Genomic DNA, 27,911 nt, shown 5'->3' with positions numbered 1-27,911 from the left:
CGGTAGAACAGCGAGGAGAACTGGGCTCAACAGCTGTTTTTACAGACAGACATAAGCTACAACATCTAAACATAGAATTTGAACTTTTGAACTTTCTACAGCATTATAGGATCAACTCTGTATCATGAATTTCTTTTTAGCTCCAATTCCAGGGATATTTGGAAGATACAGTGCATTTTATGCTCCTTGGATTTCAATAGTCTGAATTCTTCAAAGACTGTTTATCCTATTTCACCACAATATTTTCCTGCTCAGCATCTGAATCTTAGGATAACAACATATTCTGTACTAATGTCACTTATTCAAGCTCTAAATGCTTCACTGTTAAAATAATTCAGTGGACTTATAATCACATTTATACTTCTATGATGCTCTTCAGCCTGACCTGCTTGTAAACTGGGGGCATACTCTTTGGAAGTACCACATGTTCATGGCTCCCACTGAAATCTTAGAGATGGGGCAGTGATCAACACCTCTGGCAACTGGGGTATGCATGTTTCACCCAGATCTGTCTGTATTTCATACAGTACCTTGTTAAAAAAAAAGTATTTCACATGTACCCTGGAAAAGCAGCAAATGCTAGATGTAGTATACAGTAGAAGCAGGAGGTAGCTTAGAGTACAGTGAAGAGGACAGATTTTCCTGTTTCTCATGCCATTTCCATGCAAAACAGAGTCTTATTCAAGCAGTTTTGTCAGACTATGAAAATGGCAGCAACCCACTAAACCAGCTTTTTTCATATTAGTAGGGTCTCTGAATGAGTTTTATATAAACAAGCACCTTTTGTTATGTTACAGGAAACCAAACTAACAGTCGTGCTACCTGGAGCGGTGGGAAGGACACAACAGAAGCTCTCGGAGGGAGCTGCAGCAGTTAGGCACTGAAAGTCACAGGAAGAGAAGACACAGACACATGCATCTGACCAAAGCCTGTTGGCTTCAGGCTTTCTCAGAAACTGAGCTCACTCTACTCTTAAACAGCTAACCCTCCCCACTTCATAAGAGAGGGGAGAATCCTACATGGTTGTTGAATTATGTGAACGAGTAAAGGAATCAGCCTCACAGAGTCTTAGGGAGCTGGTGGGGTTTCACCACACAAGCAAGGTGGTAGACTCTGCTGGACCAGTTCCAGGTGTCCTAAGTCCAAGTGTCCTGAACGGCGCAGAGGAAAGACAGGTAAGACAAGGCAGGAACAGGATGTACTGTCTGCGCTCAGAGCAATCTGCTGTGATACCATTCTCTGCTTATTTACAGTAGGGTGGTGTCTGGGCTACACCAGATTGCTGGTATAGATTTGTCTGATATGAAAGGCACGTTAAACATTTGGATCACTGATTCTTCTTTTTGTTTTTAACCAGGGCTTGAAATACATTGGTAAAACACCAGTAACAGATCTCTTCCTGTCAGTAAAACAGGTAAAGGTTCAGATTTCAGAATAGACACTTGTTAACTGTGGCTCAAATTGGGAATATCTGCTTATGTGAGTTTCCCCTCATTCACAAAAGCAGAGTGAAAGGATAGGAGTAAATCTGTAAGTACTGTAGGATAAAACCACAGATATTCATACAAACCTGCAAGAGGATTTACTTACTCTTTTCAAAAAGCATCGGGCAAGAAGCTCAGGGTTTTCAATGCAATTTTCTATTTCCTTAAGGAAAATCCTAAGAGGGAGAAAGGAAAGCAAACAGTAATATAACATCCCACTTGCACTGTGTGCCAGCTTCTGCGTGCATCCAGCTAAAAGACTACATTTTTGTAGTAAAAGGATTCAGTGGGGAAAGTAACAATTCTGACACAAATAAATATATATCTTTTAGAAAAATGGAAGGTGGTTTACAGCTGATTGCCTGAGTCACCAATATTATCAAGTTTTCATCTGCTCACAAGCATCTGATACATCTGGCTCCTTTGGATGTTAAGATTTGTTTCCAATATGTAGCCCAAACACCTGCTTCCCATTTGGTTATGAGGATTTTTCAGAACTGCTAGAAAAGACAGAAAAGCTCTGTCAGATGCAGTTGCTTAATCAGCAAGCAGTACAAATATGGGATATAGTCCAAAGGCTTCTGCAGTGGCAGTCAATCCACTAAGCCTTTAGGGAAAGAAAGACCAGGCTTTTAAAGTGAGGGGAATGTCATTCTCCAAATGGAAGACATGTTCTTTCAAAATAATATGTAAACAGGAAAATATTTTTTTCTACTATGTATCAACTAATCTGGCATAATATTTAAACTTTCAAGAGAGGGATTTTTTGATTTATTTTGTTCAACTGTTTGTTACAACTTACAGGCAATTATTATCCAAAAGAATTCCTAAATTCTCACTTTGGTTACAGCCAGTTTTACTTAATCAAGGCTAGGAAAAGCAGGAAATTTACAGTAGCAGCCCTAAGCTTTTGTTTTGAAAAAGGATCGAAAAGAGGTTCATCTTGTTCATAACTGGTGTGCTGCAGTTAAGCACTAGATCCCCTTGTCCACAGCATGAACAAGGCTTCTGGAAAGGTTTATGATCATGTGAAGAATAAAATCCCTTAAGAAATATGCTATCAAATCTATCATGTCTTCTGATGTGATAACAAAAATATAGGACAAATAAACTGAACACTAAGAAAATATCCTCACAGAGTTTTACCAGAGAATGAACATCAGGATTTTGTCCTGTGACATCTACCAGTGTACCAAGAGAGGTAGTAAAATGCCATGAGGGACGTTCAGAATGGATAATGCCAGGGGAAGTCACTAGTAAATGCACAAAAGGGTATAAACTTTCACAAAAAAAAGATGAAATAGATGATCTCGGAAGTGTTCTCCACACATGGGTTTTATAGGACACACACAGAGGCAAAGTGAGGATGACTTTTCCTGCCTGCAAATGTGTGAATATGACAAAGCACCCCACAGAAAGGGAGTAGAAATGACAGCAGCACTTGAGGGCACAGGACAACCACCAGTTCCCACATGCCTGTTGTGGAATTCGTAGATTTCTGGGAGGTTCCCAAAAAGAATTTCCTTCTTATTCTGAAGTGCAGATGGAATCAGATGTACTAAATTGGGATTGTCCATTTCTGAAGCATACCCCTGCAGAAAAAAGTGGAAAATAAAACCAACCTGTTTTTACCAGGGAATTAGTACTGTGTCTGAGATACTGAAAAGCCCCAAAGCCCATGTGCTTTTTGTTCTCAACAGAGTATACAAAGGCTTCTCCTACGCCTGCTTCTTTGTTGCTCCCATTACTTTCTGATGCTTCTGATTTTCCCCAGAGCTTTTACCCCTGATAGTTGCGCAAACATATTTTTAACCACAAATGGACAGATTACTGGGTCAACGAAAAAGATGAAATTATATCCCTAGGATTCAAAAGCCATTTTGGTCACGTAGGGATGGAAACTGCTAAAGTTGATAGACACTTATCTTTCTGCTATGCAGCTTCATTGCAAAGGGGTTAGTTTGGGTTTATTTGTTGAACAGTAGTATTTGGCTTGATTATTTAGTTGTTTCTTGTAGAAACTGGATTATGTTTATTCAATAAAAACTTCAAGAGAACATTCTGAGCGCAGATTTTATACTCAAGTCATGTATCAATTACCAGAGCCATAAGCTCCCACAGATCAAATCCAATAAAGAAGCAACCACGTGGCTGTGAAAAGAAAATACTCAGTCCTTCAAGTCCCACCCAAATACAAGAATGATTGAGCCCTACTCAGCCTCCGCCCTCCCACAGACTCCACACACACTGAGTATCCTGGTATCCTATGAGTTTCCAAAGGTCAAGAGTTACATTTGCAGGGTGAGCTGTTCTTTTCTGTGTTTGGACACTGCATGGGACAATAAACAAGAGGCGGAAGGGGGCCTTCGTTTTTCTTAATGATTTTCCAAACCTACATTCCCAAAAAATTTAGTGTCTGGCCCCACAGAAATCAAGGGTGATGTTTCTGAGGCCTGTTGGTGAAATTTTGAAAAGGCACCTTATTGACTAGTGCTCTGTCCGTAACTTTGAGAACCATGCAACTTTTATGATGCTGTGGGGTGGGCTCAGGAAAGGTGACTCTTTCTTTAAGCCCTGAGGAAAGACGTTCAAAACAACCTTCTCATTTCCCATCTCCAAGGCTGAGCTATCTTGCTACCAGAGACATAAGGTGGGGGGTGAGAGTTCAGCCCATGAAGGATGTGCATCTGCAGTGATAACTTAGAGGTTAAACACCAGAAGTCATTTCAGAAGATTTTCTTACCTCTATTATACTTTGAAGCTCTTCTACATAAACCCGTTCTGTTTCTATCAGCTCATTGATTATGTGGCTAAAAGACAAGAAAGGTGGAGAGTTATAATGTTTACTAACAGTTCAACGAAGCACACATGAAAGAAAAATGGTATTCCTTGCATGTTCCTGTTTACGCCTCTGACTACACACACAAAACCCAAACCTCTGAAGGTCATTTCTCCATACTTCAATATTGTGCTTTGTTGATAAGCTTGAAAGTCCTAAACATGCCTTGGACTATTATTTTTTCAGCCCATTTTGAACTTCATCTCGGTCGCTTCTGCCATTCTTATACATACAAATCTGAATAAAAAGATTTAAAATGCCCCAGGTGGTTTTCTCTTCTAATAATAACTAACAATACTCAGTAAAAAGGGATTACATTTCCCAAGGCTGTGTTACATTTCTGTTTCGCTTTCTTCTATAAAATAAACAAAATTGGTGGAGCCTCTCTTTACTATGTTGCAAAAACAGGAAACAGAATGATGTCAGAGGTCTGAAAACATGAAAGTAATTTAGAATAAAATACTTATACTATGTTTTGGACATTTCATTTCTAATATTAGTTTAATGCTCCTAGGTAACTTGAGGACATATATTGAAGATAATTGATTTATTTCACAGAAACATGAATGTAACCAATTCACTTTTGGAAAAATAAATAATTAGACTTTAAAATAAAATTGCATGAAATCCCTCAACTTTTTTATGTGTTAATTGTCTCATATTCTCAAGAGAACGTTGTCTTTAATATTCTTATGAACAAAACTTTCAGGGTAGCTCTTCTAGAAGTTTGAGCATTTTCTTCAAGTAGAAAGGGACTAACGCCTAGTATCCCTTTCCTGCTCCATGCTCCACAGGAGTCTGTAACCACACAGCTACATCAAGCCAAAACACATCACCAGAGGGATGCTAGGGAGCAATGTCTAGAGGAATGGGCTATGGTCAGCCATCAGCAGCACACAACATGAGCCTAGTAAAGTTTAGGCAACTACTGGCGTCAATACCAGCATGTGCATTTGTCCAGTATCTCCCTGTACATACATTAGGGTAAGGATGGAATTAGTAATGGCCAGAAAGAAGAAAAGTATCTTGTGCTTGGAGACCCCTCTACCTCATGGGGTACCTGCCACTTTATACATACAATCAATACTATCAATCCCAGGTTTTCTGCTGGAAATGTACTAGTTTAGCACACTACTGCCGAAGACACCATGGTGTGCCTGGAGGGTAGCCTCCAGAGTACATGCTACAGAAACCCTGTTTTTTGGCAAGAACACAGATCTCTGGTATTACGGTAAAAAGCTCTCCAAGAGGTTGGTGGAGATAGAAATCTGCTCCTCTGCTGCCAGAAGCTTGAAGCATTTCTAGGCTGCTTTCTAGAGGAAAATACAAAGACTGCAAGGTCACTTCTATCACACCTGCTCAGAGTTTGCCATATTTATGTCTGGTTACCTGTTTTTTATCTATCACACAAGTCATGTCATCAGCCAGACCCCATTAGCCCTTTACGTCATGAACCACGTTTATACTGTTGCATCCACTGTAAGGGGATTTTGTCATTCTCTTCATTTTTTAAGATGTCCTTTCTGAGATTAATAAATCAATCCTGCTTCTGATAAAGCCTTCTTTAAATGGTTCAGACAGGCATTTGAAAGTAAAATACATCTCGGGCAGCTTGAAATGCAAAAGCACTGACTAAAACCTTACCAGGTTACTAAAATAATTCATTGATTTGCTTCAGGTTTACCCAGTCTTTTTCAAGGCAATATGGTTTTGCAGGCTAGGTGGGGACCAGTTACACTGGCTATTACTGCTTTATGGACCACTGCTTGAGAAACATTATAAAAACTGAAAAAACTAGACTTTACCTTCAACTGACACATAACATTTCAAATTTTGTTGTAAAATAACTAGGATTTCATAGGTACCTTGCCACAATGCCTTAAGTAAAAACAAAATTGCAGAGTGTTTACCACAAGGTAGGGAACTGGGTCAGGGCTGCACCCTGCACACTCTGGGAGCCCTGACTCCAATTAGTTAACCTCCACATTGATCTCAAATTGAGATATTTATGCACAGGAAAGCCACACCTAGCAACGGGGAAAAAAATCTTATCGCCCTTCATGACCCAGCAATACTATTGAACAAACACAAGTGCAAAGTGATTCTGTAGTACTTTGCATGACCTGATAAAGCCACATCATGTTGGACTCTAACCCATGGAAGAACTCTGCCCACATTCCCCAGAATTTGCACACCTTTGAGCTGGAAAATGTGTTTGGGATATGCTGAAAGTACTAGATTACTCCTCATGATATAGCTACATATACTACTTTAATGCACCTTCATGGGAATTGCACAATGGCCTAAGGGGCCATTTGTCCCCAAAATTATTTTACAAATATTAGCACTTGTTTTTACAGTTGACTGAAATAGATAAAACTTTCATGGTTAAATACACTTTTCCTTTTAACAGCTGTTGAAGTTACTGCACAGACCAGATGTAAAGGGAGACAAGCAGATTGCTACTGTTTTAGCATCACTACCACTTGCAGTGCTAAAGAAATCATGAGGACAATTAACAACTTGTTTCTGGAGTAAAAAACTTAGGTTGGCTATCAAAGTGAACTATCATACCTCATCAAGCTCAGGCCACTAACGGTTATCAAGCTACAACACAAGCTCTAGTGGCAGAAACTTGCTGAATCAGACAGATGTTTGGTGGTCACTATCTACTTCAAACTAAGGAGCTGAAATTACATATGTCTGGTTACCAGCTTCCACAGAGAAAATTGGAGATTCAGTTGTCCAGGTAGGCAGCTAATAGTAGATACAATAAAACAGACACAGGCAAGTATAATTTCCTATGCAAACCTTGTATTTGCATTGGGATGATGGTGTGGCCATAGAAACTGTGCATATGTCCTACTTGTGCACACAGCTATGGTCTTTGCACTGGTACACAGAAATATTTCAACTTTGAGCACTCTTCAGAGCCAAAGGATGGTTATATTCTAGGTTCCCATGGTAGACCCAAGAACTACTGCTCTGCACTTATTTAATGAATTGGAGAACAGGTTTGACACTGTTTGAAAGAGCTGTTCCATCAGTTAGAAGTTTTGAAATATAATTTTTAACTTCAACTCTAACCCATAATTATTTTAAGGAAACCTCAAATTATGTTTATTATTTCTGTTCTCCAGATACAGAAGACTTAAAATTTAATGTTGTGGCAATTGGAACCTCACGAGGTTTATTTAATGCTCATGGTTCATATTTCCAAAGAGATTCTGCATTGTTTAAAAAAACAATTTAACAGAGCAGATATGACAAAGTCATCAGAGAAACTTTATGCTTTTCAGTTTTAAATTAATCTTTAAATTAGCCTTACTGTTGAAAGATGTTTATTTACCTGCAAACAAGATATAGATCTTCCAGTTGTTATTTAGTCTGTTACCTAACAGATTACATCAGGACCGACTTCGAAGCAAACCCAATACTTAGTTGACAATTATACCTGAAAAGTAAATAATTTGTCCATAGGTTTCCTAGTAACTGTCATAAACAAACAACAGTCGGTGCCTGTCAAAAGCACAACTCACAGTAATTCAGTAAGTAGAACAGAGGCCTTTAAGGTATTTTACTATCCAGCTTTCTACTAAAGATGAAGCAAAAATGAATTATTTTAATCTTTTCTGAATCCTAGTTTAACATAGAGCACCAGCTCTTGAATCCCCATTGTAAGAAATCTGTTTATTGATTTACTAATTCTGGTTTTGTTTGGAAACATTGCCTATTCAGGGCATTAAAAAAAAATCACGTATGAGGAATGTTTTATTAGAGGAAGTTTGGTAGAACTCCTAAGATACTGCCACTGTACTTACGGGATTGTCATAAAATCTAACACGATTCTCTAAGACTATTTGATTTTATTATTTAACTTAATTGTATATGCAGATTTATATTAAAAGTAAATGCTTTGGCTTTATAAATGTTATGAAGAATTTGTCTAACACTTTCACTTCTTGTAAGGGTGATATTAGCCATTTTATCATCTCAGTTTCAATGACAATGAAACTGAGACAGAATAATGATAATATTCCTTCAGCTCCTGGTTAGAGTTCAAGAGCTTCATATCTCTGAACCGTGAGTCTGTACATAAAGGGTAATCATTTTCCAATACCTACCCTCAGTGAGATAGCAGGATTTGCTGCCCAAGTAAGACTTTCACTACTCAGTTTTTCTGGTGGGTTTGTTGTTTTTTGTTTGTTTGTTTTTAACTGTAGTCTTTTCCCAACCACAAATTTTGTCCACATGAAAAAAGAGAAATATGACCCAACATCCAGCATTCTGTCGGACTCAGCACACATGCTTTAGAGGTATTTCTACACCTGCCTCTCAGTTCCCAGGACCAAGTACATCTCTGAGATTTCCTACTTGTAACATAGGAGCTTTATGCTGAAGATTCCCACTGTCCCCAAGCAGAATACCTCTCTCTCATGCTTCTGCAAAAAGCTGGTGGGTGCAAATTCTATTTCCAAGGCTGCCTGGTTGAAATGACGATATGAACATGATATAATCCATCCATCTATCTGTGCCCATCCTACAGTTTCCCGATGTTATTTCACACGATTACAACACTATTCTTCTGAAAGTGTTATTCTGTATTTCTTTCTTTAACAGGGCTGGTGCTACAGCTGCCACCAGGAACGCTCAGCACAAACCCATCAGAAACGAGCCTTCCTTAGCTCCAGTGCTCCCAGAGTAACTTACCTGAATTGCTCTCTAAATAATAACCAGAGTAGGAAAATCTCAAACACTAAAGGTTGTTCACATAAATCGTTATCTTGTCAAACTGTTAACAATATAAAGCTGTGCACTTGGTCAAGGGCCTTCCACAGGCCTTAGAATTGGACTGACAAAGATGCAATTTAAGAACAGTAAATTAAAGAACTACATAAGTATGTCTTGCTGCTGCAGAAGAAAGCATTGAGAGAGTATAAAGGAGATACTTTTACACTCACTGTGTGAGCATGCGAGGCTGGTAAATGATGAAGTAGAGAGCTCACTATATGGCACAAGGGACTTAATGGCATTTGAGGTACTCTTACAGCCTAGAAAACTGGTAATGACATAATCAGATTTACACCAAGCCATGAGTGGTGAAATGTGAAATGTTTATCTGTTCCAGGATGTCACAGAATCGTTGAATTGTTTAGGTTGGAAAACACCTTTGAGATCATCGAGTCCAACCATTAACCTGGCACTGCCAAGTCCACCACGAAACCATGTCCCTCAGTGACACATCCACTTGTCTTTTAAATACTTCCAGGGATGGTGACTCAACCACCTCCCTGGGCAGCTTGTTCCAATGCTCGACAACCCTTTTGGTGAAGAATTTTTTCCTAATATCCAATATAAACCTCCCCTGGTGTAACTTGAGGCTGTTTCCTTTTGTCCTATTGCTTGTTACTTGGGAGAAGAGACCGACCCCCACCAGCCTACAACCTCCCTTCAGGTAGTTGTAGAGAGCGATAAGGTCTCCCCTGAGCCTCCTTTTCCCCAGGCTAAACCACCCCAGTTCCTCAGCTGCTCCTTGTAACACTTGTGCTCTAGACCTCCACCAGCTCCGTTGCCCTTTGGACACGCTCCAGCACCTCAGTGTCCTTCTTGTCGTGAGGGGCCCAAAACTGAACACAGGGTTCAAGGTGCAGCCCCACCAGTGCCCGGTACAGGGGGACGGTCACTGCCCTGGTCCTGCTGGCCACACTGTTTCTGATACAAGCCGGGACGCTGTTGGCCTCCTTGGCCACCTGGGCACACTGCTGGCTCACGTTCAGCCGGCTGTTGACCAGCACCCCCAGGTCCTTTCCCACCAGGCAGCTTCCCAGCCACTCTGCCCCCAGCCCGCAGCGCTGCGTGGGGTTGGTGTCACCCAAGCGCAGGACCTGACACCTCACACAGGTGGCCTTGGCCCATCGATCCAGCCTGTCCAGACCCCTCTGCAGAGCCTTCCTGCCCTCCAGCAGATCAACGCTCCCACCCAGCCTGGTGTCATCTGCAACCTTACTGAGGGTGCACTCGATCCCCTCGCCCAGATCGCCGATAAAGATATTAAACAGAACTGGCCCCAGTACTGAGCCCTGGAGAACTCCACCTGTGACCAGCCACCAACTGGATGTAACACCATTCACCATCACTCTCTGGGCTCGGCCATCCAGCCAGTTTTTTACCCAGCAGAAAGTACACCCGTCCGAGCCACGAGCAGCCAGTTCCTCCAGGAGAATGCTGTGGGAAATGGTGTCAAAGGCTCTACTGAAGTCCAGGAAGACAACATCCACAGCCCTCCCCTCATCCACGAAGCAGGTCACCTTGCCGCAGAAGGAGATCAGGTTAGTCAGGCAGGACCTGCCCTTCATAAACCTGTGGTGACTGGGTCTGACCACCTGGCTGTCCTGTACATGCCACATGACGGCACTCACGATGATCTGCTCCATAACCTTCCCCAGCACCGAGGTCAGACTGACAGGCCCGTAGCTCTCGTAGTTCTCCAGATCCTCCTTCCAGCCCTTCTTGCACACGGGCACGGCCTGCTCCTGTGCCTTTAAGATTTCCTTCTTGAAGAACGTCCAGCCTTCCAGGACTCCTCTGCCCTCCAGGACTGTCTCCCAAGGGGCTCTGTCAAACAGCCTCCTAAACTGGCCAAAGTCTGCATTCCAGACGTCCAAGGTAGCAGTTGTGCTGATCCCACTCCTTCCTTCTCCAGGAACTGGGAACTGTACGATTTTGTGACCACCTATGCCCAAGACGGCCTCCAACCACCACATCACCCCCAAGTCCTTCTCTGTTCACAAACAACAGAGCCAGTGGGCACCTTCCCTAGCTGGCTCCCTCACCGGCTGGGTCAGGAAGTTCTTCCACACACTCCAGGAACCTCCTGGACTGTTTCCTCCCTGCTGTATTGTGTTTCCAGCAGACATGTGGTACGTTGACAACAAGGGCTAGCGATTCTGAGACTTCTCCCAGCTGCTTACAGGATATTTTGTCTGCTTTTCATCCTGGTTGGGTGGCCTATAACAGACTCACACCATGTCATCTGCCTTGTTGGCCTTCCCCCTGATTCTTACCCATAAACACTCAACCCTATCGTCACCGTCATTAAGCTCTAGACAATCGAACACTCCCTAACGTACAGGGCTACCCCACCGCCTCTCCTTCCTTGCCTATCCCTTCTGAGGAGTTTACAGCCATCCACTGCAGCACTCCGGTGCTGTGAGTCATCCCGCCATGCTTCTGTGATGGCAGCTACATCACCGTTTTCCTGCTGCACGACGGCTTCCAGCGCCTCCTGTTTGCTGCCCATGCTGTGCGTACTGGTGTGGTTGGGTTATTAATCCCGGCACCTTTTTGGTGGGGAGAAGCCTTAATTCCTACCTGACCATTCTCAGGCACTTTCTAACACATCAGTAACCCCCGTGTCCACTGCTGTATGGATCTCCACCTGAGACAGCAGACCGAAGGACCTCGCTAGCACACCATCCCTCAAACACCGGCGTGCTGCCCCCAGGCTCATCTCTAGCAAGCCTGGTTTTATTCCTTTCCCCCTTCAAATCTAGTTTAAAGCTCTTTCAATGAGCTCTGCTAACTCCTGTGCAAAGATCCTTTTCCCCCTTTGAGACGGGTGTACGCCGCCTGCTGCCAGCAGGCCTGTGGTGAACCAATCCACGATCATAAAACGCAAAATTCTGCTGGTGACACCAGGCTCGGGGCCAGGTATCGATCTGTCGGCTCCTCCTGTGTCTTCCCCCCATCGCTCCCTGCAGCTGAAGGGGCAGAGGAGAACACTGCTTGTGCTCCCGATCCCTTAACCAGTTGTCCCAAGGTCCTGGAGTCTCTCTGGATTGCCCTTGGACTTCTTGCTGCAAATTCATCGCTTCTGCCTGAAAAACCGGTAATGGATATAACCTGAGGGCCGCACCAGGGCAGGAAGCTTTCTCTTCTCACCTTGAAGCCGGGCCCCAGGGAGGCCGCAGGCTCCGCTGAGAGGTGGGTCCAGTCTGCACGTGGGGCCTTCTGCTCCCCTCGGGAGGAGCTCCTGCAGCGATGGCCTTGTGACGCCGGGCACAGGCTGGCTTAGCCAGGGCGGCACCTCCATGCTGGATGGACTTTGGTTCCAGTGGCAGCGCCTCACACACGCTGTGCCCGGACGCCGGGGCAGGTGGGGCAGTCCCAGAGGAGACGCGCCTGCTGCGCCGGGCAGGGGCTCGTCGCCATCGCCCCCCGCTCCGCCAGCCGCTGCGTTCAGCCGGGCGGGGAGAGGGCAGGGAACCCCCGTGTCTGCGTCCTGTCCGCCTGCGGGGCCTGTCCCAGGGAAGGTAGGGAGCCATCCCAGGTGCCTCTCGACCTCTTGCTCTCCCTGCTGTCCTCAGCCTACCCAGCTCCCACCGGAGCTCGGTCCCTAAGCCAAGGTGCTCCCCTCTCCCCGGGCGCTCCCACCGCCCGCTCCCCGCTGCCGGCCCAGCACCGGGGCGGCTGCGTGTTCCCGCCGGGCTCTGCCTGGGCAGCCGCCTCTGGCACGGTGGGCACAGCGCTTGGTGGGCACCATTGCTGCCTGGTGGGCACCATTGCTGCCTGGTGGAGCTGGCAGGGCTCCAGCGCCCTCCGTGCGCAAATGGCCACGCCAGGCCCTGTTTGCCCACCCTGTTGGTGGCTCCTGGTTGCTCACACTCCCCGGGGCTTCTCTTAATGTGTGTGTGGGAGGGGGAAGGGGGCTTGGCCACCGTTGTTCCTGGCCCCGAGCAGGTCCCATCAGCTGCTGTCACAGGAGCTGCCAGCTCCTGGTGGCTTGCTCCGCTCCCCTGAGGCTCCCCCAGCCTGGGAAGCCCCTACGTGCCATGCTGGAGTGCTCGGCTGCCGACCCCGCTGGCACCAGAGCCGCTCGCCTTGGTGACTGTCACAGGGCAGCGAGGGTAACTCAACATGCACCTGCTGTGAGTATCATGTTTAAGGAAAATATGATGCGGCAATTGACAAGGCTATTGTCACAGGCAGTTCTTCCAGCTCCCCTTTTCCCTTGTGGGGTCTTAACAAGCATGACCAGGTTAAAAGTAATTTCTGGTAACCAGCTGCTTTGTAAGTCCTCTTTACATTTGAATGCTTCCTAAGAACTTCTTTACATTAAGGACATTGTACTGTTGATAAGAAATTAAGACAAATGTAGCACCTATTGTCTTTCTAACTGCTAAGAGGAAAGTACAGCCACCAGGGTTCACCCTAACATCCTGCCAGTAACATCAGAAATTAAACAAAAGTTGAAAGATTGAAGGAATGAAAAAGCATATTAGAAAAATTAAGAATATAAGCTAATCAATGGCAGATGAGAGATATGGGCCCTTACTGTATTCGAAGTTTCAAACATAACTCACAGTTCCTTCAGTCTTTCTTTTTTTCTGTGTCCATGTCCAAACCACATAGCATAGTTTCATGCAGATTTCTACCAGCTTCCCAGGGCTTCGCTAGCCTCCACACTGCTCACTCACCTAAATCAGCAGGCTGTTCCCTTGGAGGCAGCAGCAGACACAGCACTGATGTATCTGCCATCCTACCTGCTCTTGTATTTGCTTTCCCCTTCACAGAGCAGCATGAAAACGGGAGATGGAGCCAGGAGGGACCACTTGAAATCTTGCCCTTGGTGCTAAGGGACTGTTCGTGGTTTGGCCAGTAAGTATGAGAACTTGCACCCTATAAATGGGCCCGTTGCAGCTGGCTGTGTCTGACAGGATTTGGAGGTAATTTCAGAATAGAAGCAGCTTGCAGCCTCGACTTTGGACTCAGCATTGTAATTACAGGAAGGACTCGAACACTCCCCTTAATGACTGGGAAGTAGAGAAAAAAAAAGGTGTAACTGGGATGTGTGAGTAAAGGGGGGAGATCTTCCACATTCCATTGTTCCTCATTTCGGAGACATTTTACAAGAATATGAGGTTTGGATGGCAACAGTCCAAAGACAACAAAACTCTGAGTTGGCTGAACTTTATGAGCAGCTCTCACAAGGACAGGTCTTCATAAGAATCATTCCCAAGTAAGCAGGCCATCTCAGCACAGATGGTGAAGGATAAGACATGCGACCTGAAGGTCTAAGGTTTCCATGGAGTTTGAGAAATCCCTAAGGTCCTATCTGTAGGCATCCTTGTTACCAGTAAACCTTAGTTCCACTGGAGTATACTTGCTCCTTTCACAAAGAAACAGACTCCCCAGATTAGAAGAACTCCAAAGTGGAATATTCTGGTCCCAGTAATACCTGACCCACGAGCTTTCCTGGTGTGGAAACAGTGATGTGAAACACTGCTCGGGAAAGCAAGGCCAGCTTCCCCTCTGCAGAGGGAGTTTACTGTGTGTCCTAGCCGAGAGGGCTCAGCCACCACTAACCTGGCACGGCACCCTGTATGGCTGGGCCTTTGCTACTACCATAACTTGGCAGAATTAGGACGTGGCTGTGGCAGGGAGAGAACGCACACAGGCCCACTGATGCGTTGTTGTCAGATGTTCCTCCAGCAAAGGAAACTTCTTGTTATGGGAAACAGTTACAACTAGCTCACATTTCTGTGAATTCTTGATCTGGGTTTTTAATGAAACATCATGGCCTTGATTACACTAAGACCACATTTCCCGCAGGTATGAGTTCACAACAGTTTCCTTTGGGCAGATTATTCTTGCTTTGGCAGCCTTGACATCCTGTGGCCCTGCAGCACTACTAAGGTCTCACACATTGAGCCAGTTTCCAACACTCCTAGCTTTGAGAGGCACTGCAGTACCAGCACAAGAAGTATGATAAGAAAGGCAAAAGTAATAGGAAAACTTTCTACTTTGTCGTTAGTGCTCTCTCTGACCTCTGGCCAAGTTAGTCATGCCATGCTAAAGTGAAAAAAAAAATAAAAAATCATTGCATAAAGTATTCTCTCCAACAAGGGTAAGAATACAGGGGCTGCAAAGGACAGCAAAGCATCAGGAAGAGACTTGGTTTTAGCCAAGGTCATAATCAAAACCTTGAAACCAAGGTAAATGCTGGTATTAATTAGCACTTCTAGTGGTGCATTTCTCTTGTCACTGCCTGTGCTGACAGACCAAATGTAGCTATTGATACTGCTTTGGACTGTGCAAATAGCAACTAGCAATGTTGTTAACCAAGTATAAACTAATGCTGCACTGCATTGACTTGTTGCAACAAAACTTTGCCAACAGGTATTTATATGAGCTGGCTTCTTCTGGTAACTGTAGAAATAATATCTAGAGACTACCGCAACCTATTATTATCTCCTCTGGCTAAACCTCAATGGCTTTTTGCTCATACAGTTATTATTTGTTCATCCTGCTCAGATGGTAACATAAAACTACTTCAGGATTTTTGTTTCCGTAGCTGTGTTTCTTTTCTAACAAACTCACTGGCTCACTTCCACTCCCAGATCTTGTTTCTGTGACAGGATTTGCTATCACAGGTGCCTGTCCTGATAAGCAGGAGTCTTTCCCCCAAAGATCAGTTAGAACCATCAAATAGAATTAAAGCTGTGAGCTCCAGTGAGCTTTTCTGGAAACAAACAAACAAACAGAAAACCTCAACAAAACCCAACAACCCACATCCATAAATAACAGCTGGTGTCCCAAAATTATTACACTGCAGAAAACCTGTCTGCATGACTGATGTGGAGCCAGCAAAGGTGGCACTTGTGCATGGGTACTCCATATCTGTCTTGCAAAACCAAAAAACGCACAGTGCCTGGAAGATGAGAAGTTAAAATTTTCAATAGCTGAAACAGCAAAATACCAGTGTGTAAGAGCAAAATACTCAGTGGAATTCATTATGTTAATAAAAATTAAAAAAACATTGCTTTTATAAATATATCTAATTTAGATAGAGATCTAGTTCAATTGAAAATAGCAGCTTTTTAATATCTGAGGCTTCAAAAACAAGAGAAAGAACCAAACAGAACTGTGTGCAGTGCAACGGATTCCTATACTTAGAATAAACATCAACATTGGATAGCGTTGGACATGAAAGAAGTGAGAGTGAAACATCTACTGACTTGCAAAAATTAGCACAGTGGTAAAGACCTTCTTGGCCTAGTACTCTGGCTAGTTTTAAGTGTTGTCAAATTTCTATTTCTGAATGTAAATCAAATATTTGTGATATTTTTTGCAATGGTATCTCCTTTGTAGATAGTAAATGGTGAAAATTTCACTGTCCCAATGGAAATAGAATCAGCAATAAATAGCACAACCAGTTTTGAATTAGAAATTGCTACAAGAAATTCTAAGACTGGCCTAACCGTAAATCTCAAAATTAACATTGTGCTATGAAATCAAAAGAAATGACAGCATGTCAACTGCTGCGTAGAGGAAAATTCCATTCCACCTACATAATGGCTTTTAAGAGGAATTTTTTTTCATTTCTCACAGTGCTAAAAGTGCCTCTTCCAGTCAAAAAGTATTCTCAGCTGAGATTGTGCAATAGCTCAAGTGAAATTTAAGTAATGAATCAGTTGCTATACTTTACCTCCTAAGGTGGAATTAAAGATAATTTTGGACGTAAGAACATTTGTTTGAATGGAACTTTCTATTTGTTAGCTGGTACAGAAAACATTTCTGATTTCTCTGACACATATTCCTTTTTTTTTTTTTTCTTCAAATGAAAGAGAGAAATGGCTTGAAAGAGCAATGACTGTTCTTAAAATGCATTTCATGGCTGCAAATGAATCCCAACTAACTAACTTCGAGAAGCATAAGGGATTTAGGTAGTATGCTCTATCTCATCTGAAAATTAGTGAAGATACTGTAATTGCCTGCCTAGGTGATCCTATTCTGCTGCAATGTCAAATGGATTTGCTCAGGTTATTATGGAAGTTCTTCTCAGCAGAAGGACTGTATCTTTGTTAGAAATATATTTCTCCAGCTAAGTCACCATTTATAATATTTTGCTGCTTCTGAAATGATCTGATCTCTTCACACATAAGGAATTGTCCCACATTAATTGTTCCCAAAACAAACGACCTTGGGGAAATATTTTTATATATCTTAATTAGTTGACCTACATTATAGGAACCAGAACATAGTTGTTAATGGAGAGGCAAATTAATTAAATCACCTACAGAGAGGAATATAAGAGTAGAGAACTAAAAGTCAAGCAAGAGTTATTTCTCATCTCAGCTGCACATCCATACTGAAATGATGCAGCTCTGCACACAAATTTGAGCTAGCTTTAAACAATGCAGATGCTGCAGACTGGTCCTCACTTAGGCCAAAATAACATGCCAAGTAGCTGTGTAAATATTTGCCAGCTACCCATATTTGTGAATATCCATCAGGACCACCTTATGATTTTGGTCTTTTAACCTTGTAGCTATTCCTATTTGATGATACACATATATTGAGCTTTGTGATATCTCAGCATTGAGTAATCAATTAGCTAAAGCAGGTGAATAATTTATAGATCAAATCTGCTAGTAATGTAACAACTAAGTGTTAGGCCATATTTTAGTAGATCGTAGTATGTTGCTAGAAGATTGTTATCCATACAAGCTACTACACACACGTTTGTAAAATATCTGCATGGAACTGAGACATTGCAGGTTACCAGGCTGCTCCCATATTGCGGAGACTTTCATGTAATTCCTTAGCATTGTTTGCTTGCTTGAGATTGTCAGTAATTACATATAGGCCACAGAATTAACTGAATTACTCAAATTTCACTATTCTTCCTTAGAAATATTATCCAATCAAAAGCAAACCTTCTGATTTCTTAGGGGCAGGCAGATTAGTACAGCTGGATCTTCATTTACTACAGCGAAGTATATTGCATATAGGACTCACAAAAAGTGAGGACAGGGGAGAAAGAAATAATTCTTCACTACACTTGCCTAAGAACAGATTTCATCTGCTAAACTGAAATCATTATGGGCACTCAAGCTTACCAGCCAACAAAGGAAGCTCACTGCTTTTTAAAATATAAAATATAAATATATGCATATATGTATAAAACATAAATGAAGGTTATAAATATGCTCTTTACCCTCTTACTTGTTTCTAGCTAGTAAGCACTAGAACATACAGTCACAGATTTAAAAGATAAGACCTCTAAAATAAAGCACTCTACACTTTGCATGTCCTATCGTTTGTTGGAAATTCACAGAGTTCCTGTGTCCTGGAAGCCATTTCCTTCCTAGAGTTTTTTCCTTAAAAATTGGAAGTAGAGTAGGTAAAAAATCTCTAGATATGCAGTAGTTTCTGACTCTTGCAAAAACTATTTAACAGCTTTTTTCTATGCTCAACCTGACTTTTAAGACAGAAACTACTTTCGGTTTACATGCAGCATACTTTTTCCACTCCTTTGTAAGTAAAATATAAAGATATCCAAATACCAGTTGACCTCACTGAGTAAGAAATCTGATAAAGGCTGACAGTGCTGTGGATTTTCCCACACAGGGTGCTAAAGCATGATATCTGAAAAAGGGCTTTTTTAATAAAAGCAAAAGTTACAGCAGTAAAACCCCAAAACTTTCAGACAAGACCAAAAAAATAAAACCCAAAAGTAGGTTGAAGGAAGCTTAATGGGAACTATTTATACTGAGAATTCATGTTGACAGCTAGAGCTCAGGCCTTAAAACATGCCCACAGCCTCTCTCCAGAGTTCTGTGTAATCTCAGGCGAGTTCCCTTGCTGAGCTGGTGTGACAGAGGTTTTAAGCACATGTGACTCTGCTCCATATAGATTCCTACACCAACCTAATCTCCTACCCCAGAGCACCTCCATTAGGTGGTGCAACTAACATCTCTCATGCCTGTGGTACTCACTCTTCCTCATCCTGTCCCTGAAAGGCCCCTCATGCTGTGCAGAGCCATTCTGGACTGGGACAGAGAAGTTAAACACGAAACTGTTGTTCACTTCATGCAAATGGCAACACATACTGCCCTGAAGGGCCCACTGCTGGAGGAGGAGGAGAGCTCCAGTGGCTTTGATTCTCATAGCAGATCTGCCTTTGATAGCTTTGTCCTGCGAGACTTTGGAAGGCCGTTTGGGTAGAATGAGGAATTAGTTTTATTATTACAATTATGGATTTTACAGACAGCCCTGAGTTTATGTTGGAGAGGGAAGACCAAAGAAGTGCATGTTGCACTTGGAAGAAAGGGGATGGGTTTGACAGATGCCTGGTTCCTGGGTGGGTTTGTATTTCAAGCACTGGAACAAGCTGCCCAGGGAATTGGTGGTGTCACCATCCCTGGAGGTATTTAAAACACACAGAGATGTGGCACTGAGGGACATGGTTTAGTGGTGGACTTGGCAGTGCCAGGTTAACAGTTGAACTCAATGATCCTAAACATCTTTTCCAACCTAAATGATTCTATGATTCCATGATTTCAGTCTGAGATACAGCCCTAAGGAAACTCCATCCTGCAAAATCTGCTTCTATTTGTAATAGGACACAGCATTGTGCCAGATCTAAAATCTACGGTCCTCCTGCCCAAGCTTTGGTAGATCTCTTGGGCATACCCTGGTTTTAAATGTCCTCAAGACTCCATATTTTGTGGGGCTTGGGGCAAATAAACCAGGTGTTAGTTACACAACAGTGGGAATGGAACAAGGAGAGAAAATCCTGACAAGCTAAACCAGAGTTTATGGGAGCAGCTGGAACACATGTTCTGTTTTAGCTACTCTCTTCTTGGCATGTTTAGATCAGTAAATTCTGAACTGCCGTGGCTGAGGAGCAAACACATCCTTTTTTTGTGGATCATGTTTTCTCCACAGCCATAATCTGGGGCAGAGGGGCAAGCAAGGATCATACCATCCGCAGCTATCACACTCCACCCAGCAGTGACTGGGAATCGCAGCTCTTAGGAACACCCATATCCATTTACTAAGCCATACTTCGCACAATCCTCTCTACCATACCTCTGGAATGCAGCTTGCAGAATTTAACGATGAACTTAAAGAAAGAGGGAGAGCGACTGTAATATTCCAAACTTAGAAAGCAGCTTTAGAGAACCACAGGGCAGATTCCAGCTGGACAACCTGTTCAAAGGGCCACTTTAATAAAACCTCTCACAACTGTGGATTGCAAGAAACTGAGAGGGTATTACCCAATATTTCGGTAATAGTATTATCCCTGCTTCCTACTTTTCTCTCTAAGCAGCTGCTAATGGCCAATGTCCAAGATCATACAATGGACCGATAGATTTCTGGGCTCATCCAGGACTGCCATTCCTCTGCTTTTTTCCCTGGAAGAATAGGAAGCTTGGTTTATCAGCCTCAGTGGCAGTTACAGGTCTTACACAAGCCTTGCCCATGTGGGAGATGTCTAGTTTGCCACTTCGGTGTGTGGAGCTAGAATTGGGGCTGGGTGCAGTTCCAATGGTGACTGGAAGAGGTGTGAGCACACCACCCCAGGAAGAGCGATTACAGAGGCTGGAGTTCTTCATGTCCCCTACCCACGCAGTAAGTCTGGCCTGAGAGTACTAGTGAGGGAGCCAGCACAGACATACAGAACTTACGCATTTTTACCAAGAACAGCATGCTCACTGCCACGTTATTTAGCTGTAATTCAGGTCAGATGCCATAAAGGCAAGATTGTCCATACTAGTTTGTCCAACATGGCTATTAACCAGGGAAAAGCATCTGAAGACAGGTTTGCAATAACTAGAAATTGAAGTAAAGCATCCGTGCCTTTGAGCTAGAGGCTACAGAGAAAGATCAGCAACAGTGTTTTGAATAATCTGGATAGGCACAGGAACTTTGCAGTCTGCAGAGGATCTGCTTGACAGACAAGTGATACCATATAGAACAAAATTCCTGTTTAGACCCATATGAGGAAGGAATGTTCCTGCTGGATGAAAAAAGTATGCGTATTTACTTTTCAGAAGTAAATACAGAATTCTAAACATGAGTACGTCACAAATCTTCCAAACCTGGTATTATATTGCTGGTCAATGAGCAGCTTGTTAAACACAGCAAGTAAAGTCAGTGGTGATTTACTGAACAGTGCACTCGATAAATCACTGCTCCACTGCATCACTAGCTGCACAGACTGAGTGATCTCTGACCTGCTATGTCCTGTCTGCTACTGTCCTGCAAACCACGCAATTATTTAGATCAGCCCAGTGTGGGTGCAAGTCACTGACATCCTGGTTAGGCAACATGACATGCTCTCTGCGCTGCTGTAAATGACAACGAGAAGTGCTCAGCACTTCTTCATGAGCTAACTGACATACAGAAGCTGCATGGTTTTAACTTCAGATCAGTTTAAAACCAGATTTAACCAGAACTGGTGTGAACGTGTTTGGGGAGGACAGGTATGCTTCGGTGACTCTGTCTGGAGCATTTTACACCCTGAGAGGCATGATTGCTCCTAGCTTGTTTCAGTAGTTTCTTAGCCTGGAGACTGTCACTGTCCTGCCTTTTAAAGAAAAAGTGGCACCATCTGAACTGAGGTAGCATAAAATCATACCAGTGCCTCTCCTCTGCCCTCGTCCATCAGCTTGGCAGCGATAACAGGGCTGAGTAACATCCTCTGCTCCTTGGCTTGTGCCTATGCTACCTAGGATTTCTAGGTGTCCTTCAGGCAAATACAGAAAGGCCAAGGACTGTCAACCTGCTATGTGAGAGCCAAGTGAGGTTTTTGTTGAGGGGTGATATAGCTACAGTTAGGGGAGAAACAAACACAGAGACCTTCAAGCCCACACATGCTTCTTCAGGCAGGATGCATCCAGTCCTAGGCCAACACAAAGCAGCCTTTATTTGCACATGCTGTATAGACCCTGAGATGGATCGGGGGTGGGAGAGGGCAGAACTTTTAGTAAAGTCCTGGCTAGGCATAGGAAGTGGCCATCCAACAGAGGATGCAGATTGCCCTCCACTGACTGCGCGCTTGCTGAGGTTTCCAATGCTTTTGCAGTGGAGCACACACACTCCTGTGACACACGGCAAGACAGAAGATACCTCTGATCCCAACCTCCCCATGTGCCTAAAACAAAGCAACCATCCAGTATGTGCATGTGGCCAGCTGCATTCCAGGAGCCTGCCCAGAGCCAGCAGGCAGCAGAACAACTGCACAGAAAACAAGTTGAGGAATTCCTGGAATTTCTGAAGAGTATTAAAATAACCTTAATATCCAATAGAAAGCAGGTATGAGAGACAATAGCAAAGTGGTTGCTTGCCCCTCTTTGATACTTGATTAAGTGCAAATTTTGTCAGAAAGCACGTGAATGTTGAGAGTGTTTATTTCAGCTTTTCTCTACCTCCCAGATTCTTTGGGAGCAAGGACACAAGGACTTCTCGAAGCCTCCAGAACACTCAGTAAACCACTGTACTGTAACAATATGATTATTTTTTTTCTCCTGTTCCAGTTCCCAGAAGTATTTGGATCTATAGTATGAATATGTCTTCTCTTGCTATTTTACACACATTTCTATCAGCAGGAACATCTCCCTACATGGCAGCATACACTTCACTTCAAAGATCTTCCCAACCCTTTAGGGTATAATTAGACTTGTAAGTGCTGGAGCCAATCTGCCCAACAGGGAAACTTCTCTGAAAACAAAGATTTTGTAAAGGTTGAAAGAGATGATGGCAAACAAGAAATGGCTAGTGGCTTCTTGAAATTTCTCCTGCTAACTGCTCTTTCATTAAGTCTGGTGAAAGAAAAACAGTTCTCTGTGCCCAACAATGAAGTCAACAACAGAGTTTCTCTTTTAAAATGTAGGCTTTAAGCTCTTCCCCTCTACCAGCTGAAAGTTTTCAAGAGTCCGGAAATTAGACTGGAAAGGCATGCTGTTAAGGCTCTACTGTAACACTTAATGTCTCAGCCACTCACCAAAATCACCTTATCTCAATTGTAATACAAGTCTATATCATATTACATTATATTATGTTGTGAAAATTGTTACATCTTTCATTTACATACTGTAGGGAAAGCTTTGCAGTGGATCTTACTAATGCCATACAAAAGAGGAAACTCATTCCCCCTTTTGGGGGAAAACCTTTTGGGGTTGTTCAGTCTGGAAAAGAGAAAGCTCCAGGGAGACCTTATTACAGCCTTCCAAAATATAGAGGGGGCTTACCAGAAAGAAGCATTTACCAAGGCCTGCAGTGACAGGACAAGGGGCAATAGTTTAGAACTGAAAGAGGGTTGATTTAGATTGGACATAAGGAAAAAAAATTTTATGATGAGTGTTATGAGGCACTGGAACAGGTTGCCTAGAGAAGTTGTGGATGCCCCATCATTGGAAGTGTTCAAAGTCAGGTTGGATGGGCTTTGAGCAACCTGATCTACTGAAAGGTGTCCCTGCCCAAGGTAGTGGGGGTTGGACTAGGTGATCTTTGGGTCCATTCCAACCCAAACCCTTCTATGATTCTATGATTTACCTCTGCCTCCTGTAGAAGCTCTGCATCTTTGGCCGGCAGCTAATAAAATCAGGGATCTTTGTTCCTCTCTCCTGTCATATGCAGCTCTGATGATTACAACAAGCACTTGCACACCAAAGCTTTTAGCAGCACTCCCTGAGCTAGTAGTATTTTTGACACCAGTCCACACCTAAATTTAGCAATTCCCAGACCAAACGTCAATGCAACTTTGCTGTTGCTGATTTAGAATAGGGCTCTGGCACATTATTCTCATTCTGAAAATAGCTTCTAATTCTTTACCCAGGGCAGAAGTGCTAGCCTGTTCTACCCACGCAACCTGACGATTCAGTGTTATAGTTATTCTCATGTTCAGAGTGATGCACAGACTGATTTATGAAGCTCCCAGTACTTGTTAGATCAATTAAAACTGAGGGTAGGCCTGACCCAGATATCAAGATACACTGAATTTAAAGGACGCTTAAATTTAAATTGTATCCAAATCTGCAGTTGGAACCTGTCATTTAAGGGTACAAACACCTTCAGGCATATACCCGCAGGCGGCACCTCACTCCAGGATGTGAGTTTGCAAAGTGACAGCTGGCTGCTGGTGTGCAGAAGTGATGCCAGATGCTCCACAGATTTTCTCAGCACGTAAAGCAAACTTTATGTGCATGTTCAGAGGATAAGCAATGAGTTTGGGCTGTGTACACGCCTGGAGACTATTTTGCATGTATACAGAAGTCCTCTATGCAAACATGATAGGTAGGTCCATCCCATATTAAACTTGACTCTCTCATTTGAGTCCCATAAATGATACCTCAGTCTCCAAATCCTAGAGCTGGTTATTTATGAAGTTAATTCTATCTGAATATAAGCTCTAGGAGAGCTTAAAGTCTCATTAGAGTTTAATTCAGAAAGAAGGGATTATGCTGCTTATGGGACATGTCACATCTCAGTAAAAAACTACCGATGCCTTGCCATCATCCATCTTGTTATTCAGCAGTATATTCAGCAGACATGAATGAAAATTAGACACAAGTAACGCTACTGTAACTCCTGCCACTGCACACCTACCACTTCAATATACCTGGTTTTGTGCTTATAAGTGATCACAGTCAAGGCCACACTGACAACCCACTGGTAACATCAACACCATACGCAAACCCTGGGGGGTCATCTCATGAAAAGAGTTAAGCTGTGGTCAGAAAGTCCAGGAACAGTTGTCATGTGTTTTCAAAGAGAAAGCACCAACCTTGACTAACCAGGTCCCCTAGCCCTTGTTGCAAGGTGATGGACGAATCTGATCCAAAAATCAACCAGAAAATATTCCAAATTTACAGGAAATTCAGATTCATACCTGACATAACTGTTTGGATGCAGTTTCTTGATCCACAAGTACGACAGAATAACTATGCACCTTTGCACACTCCCAGTCACTCCCTCCTGCCCCCCCTCCTTGCGTTTGACAGTGATGGCACACCAGCATGGACAGTCAGATAAACTGGTGAGCAAGATGAGTTGATCCAACTCACAACTAATTTCACAAAAAGAAAATAAGTCAGCTGCACAGTTGCTAGCCCTGTATAAGGGATAGAAAGGGAGAACGTGGGGTGGGTGTGGGGAAAGAGGAAGAAAGGACAGCAGCAGCAGCCCTAAATGAGCTTAGACTGATTATGAAACTGTCATCTGAACAGACTTATGAATCAGATTTCCTTTTTTAAAATGGTACCACAGAACATCTGACCAAATCAGCTCCCCATCATAACATTTGAATATATATTGCAAAATATCACAGTAATGGAGTTAACGCATATAAGATACTAAGGAGTGCATTAGTTAGGACTCCACTCCATGAACCTTTTGATGCAGTAACATCTATACAGGCTGCCTACAGCCAACTGTGTAAATTATCCAGAAAGGGTTGCCCTTCTTGTGGTTTTATTAGAAATGTCTATTTCATACTTACAGTCTGGGCTCAGGATCATGTGGTTATGAAAGACCATCAGATTTCTCATACAAGAAACATGTAATGAATACACAGAAAGATTTGAAAATGAAAACTAAAAGGCTGTCAGTTAGATTATGATATAACAAAAGCACTACGAAGGCCACCTCAAAGTAAAGGCAATGAGAGTCCAAAATCACGATTTCTGAATGGAGGGTGCTTGTTCAGCTTATCAAACAGAACTGCACTTCTAGATTTTAAAATTGCCTTTCTATTGATTAAACACCTCCTCCCCTGAATCTTAGGCCCAGGCTCTGTATACTGGACTGCACTGGACAACACAACAGTTAGGGCACACAGATGCTGTTTGATCACGCTAGTCCATCCTGTTGGAACGGATGTATGTGATGAAGAAGGCAGCAGGTGGCCCAGAGGCAAAACCCTCTGAGAGCACTGCACGGCTTGCTCAGGGCTCCACATAGACTCAAAGGCTCAGAAGTGTTAAATGACAGATCTCTGATCCCAACCTTCTTGTAAAAATACTACATTGGCGAGCAGGCTTCTGTGTTACTTACAAATGGCTTTAAGTGAATTCCCTCCTACCTTCCTCTCCCACCGGCCAAGAACAGCTAGAAGCACATCGCTCCTACCAAGAGCAGGAAACAGTAACAGCAGAGCAGCTGCTGTTAACACAAATCTGCAGGAACTGCAATTCATTCTACAGAATTGTAACATCTAGGTATTTCTCCCCCTTTTGTTGAATCTTACCTACTCATTATTTATGCTGAAATAGGGCCTGCAGTCTCCAGCCAGACGTGAGGCCAACTGTGCCAGATGGCCGAACGCGTACAAGGAATCAGCCTGTCTAAAATCCCATTCCTGCAAGCATGCCACAGTACTTTCCTGCATCCGTTCTCAAGTATTAGTCCTTATGCCAATAAACCACTTTGCTCTCTAAACACCTTAGAAGCCCCGAGCCTGTGCGCGCTGTGGTGGTGCACAACAGAGTGTGATAAACACATAGGGTAGGTGTTTCCTGGAGAAAAACATGTGTGAAGTGCTTTTTAGAACAGCATGCTTGACAGTGCTGTTTCCTCTCTTGTTGGTTTAGCTATGTAACCTGCTATGTGCTATGCATCTCTGTCAGGGCTGAGGCCAAAGTGGGCAAGATAGAGCTGGGCTGTTAAAAGATTTAATTTATAAACAAATAAGGGTGATGTTTTAAAAACACCCCACCTAACAACATTACTGGGGAGAAGGATGAGGTGAAGGTTTATTTCTAAATAATTTTTATCTCAACAGAGGATCTGACCCTAACAGAATTTTTGTTTTTTAAAAAAAGGAGAGAGGGGGAAGAAAGAGAAGACAGTAAGTCCAGTTTTTTCTACTGGAAAATAAAAACCCTGAAGAAACACTTTTACTGTAATTTCAGGTTGAAAGCAGGATGAAGTCTGCTTACTTCACTGGCAGAGATGTCTCTTAAATTGGGGAAAATTCAGATCAACCAAGATGGGAAATTAGTGAGCACAAATGAAATGTGGTTGATCCTTTGAGCAGATGTCACTTTTCAGGAGAAAAGCGGACACAACTGTTAAGACAAATAAGACAAACTCAGTCACGCCAAACTCAGTCTGTTAGTAGTGCTGATCAGAAGCAGTAACTTTTGTTCGATAATTTAAATACCTTTGACTTTGCCTTCTATGGACCTAGTTCTTAGAATCCTGTAGTTATGTCTGAATCATGTTTCCCCACACACGCCCCTTAAATTTTAAAGGTACCTCCTGATTTTGAAAATGTGATTCCATGATGCTGTGTTTTCTGGAAGCTGCATTATCAAGACACAGACAGCACAGAAATATTTTGGGTTTAAATTTTAAATGTCTTTGGAAACAAATTGACTTTGGAACGCTCAGAGCTGAGACCTTTTCATGCTTGTATTTGGCAAGCTGGCCTCCTACATATTAAAAATATTAAGTTAAAATTGCAGGCTTAAGAGTCGTATTTGGTTGAAGCATAAATGAATCACAGTTTGAGGGGGTTCTGAGTTAGGTGTGGAAGGAAGAATCCAGGTGCTTTTTTTTTTTTTTTTGCTGTCTGGTTTACCAATTTCAACTGAAAATGAAAACAGGAAAAACTGGTATTACCAGCCAAGAAATCACTTCTTTAGAGAGTTTTGAAAGTATCTATCATTGAGAGTTTCTCATTCTGAAAGGGACCCTTTTATCACTGATAAAATACTTGAATGGGTTGACAACTAAAAGAAAGAATGAAGAATAAACTTATGAAAAAAAATAATTGTGAACTAGGAAGGAATCAGCAA

General features: G+C 42.9%; 1 protein-coding gene across 6 annotated transcripts in view; it reads right to left on the bottom strand.

The window, feature by feature from the left end:
• The window catches only part of MCF2L2 (MCF.2 cell line derived transforming sequence-like 2), a 181,087-nt gene that overhangs the window by 38,334 nt on the left and 114,842 nt on the right, over positions 1–27,911 (bottom strand). For all 6 annotated transcript variants that reach the window (XM_055723577.1, XM_005438482.3, XM_055723576.1 and 3 more), the window contains exons 16-18: positions 4,228–4,294; positions 2,961–3,076; positions 1,591–1,660 (exon numbers count right to left, since the gene is read on the bottom strand). In XM_055723577.1, the coding sequence (XP_055579552.1) occupies positions 1,591–1,660; positions 2,961–3,076; positions 4,228–4,294 (253 nt within the window). The remainder of the gene's footprint in view (positions 1–1,590; positions 1,661–2,960; positions 3,077–4,227; positions 4,295–27,911) is intronic.

The sequence above is a fragment of the Falco cherrug genome, chromosome 11 (assembly GCF_023634085.1).
Source record: "Falco cherrug isolate bFalChe1 chromosome 11, bFalChe1.pri, whole genome shotgun sequence".
Taxonomy (NCBI): domain Eukaryota; kingdom Metazoa; phylum Chordata; class Aves; order Falconiformes; family Falconidae; genus Falco; species Falco cherrug.
Note: the sequence above shows the minus strand (reverse complement) of the source record. Positions and strands in the feature narration are given on the sequence as shown.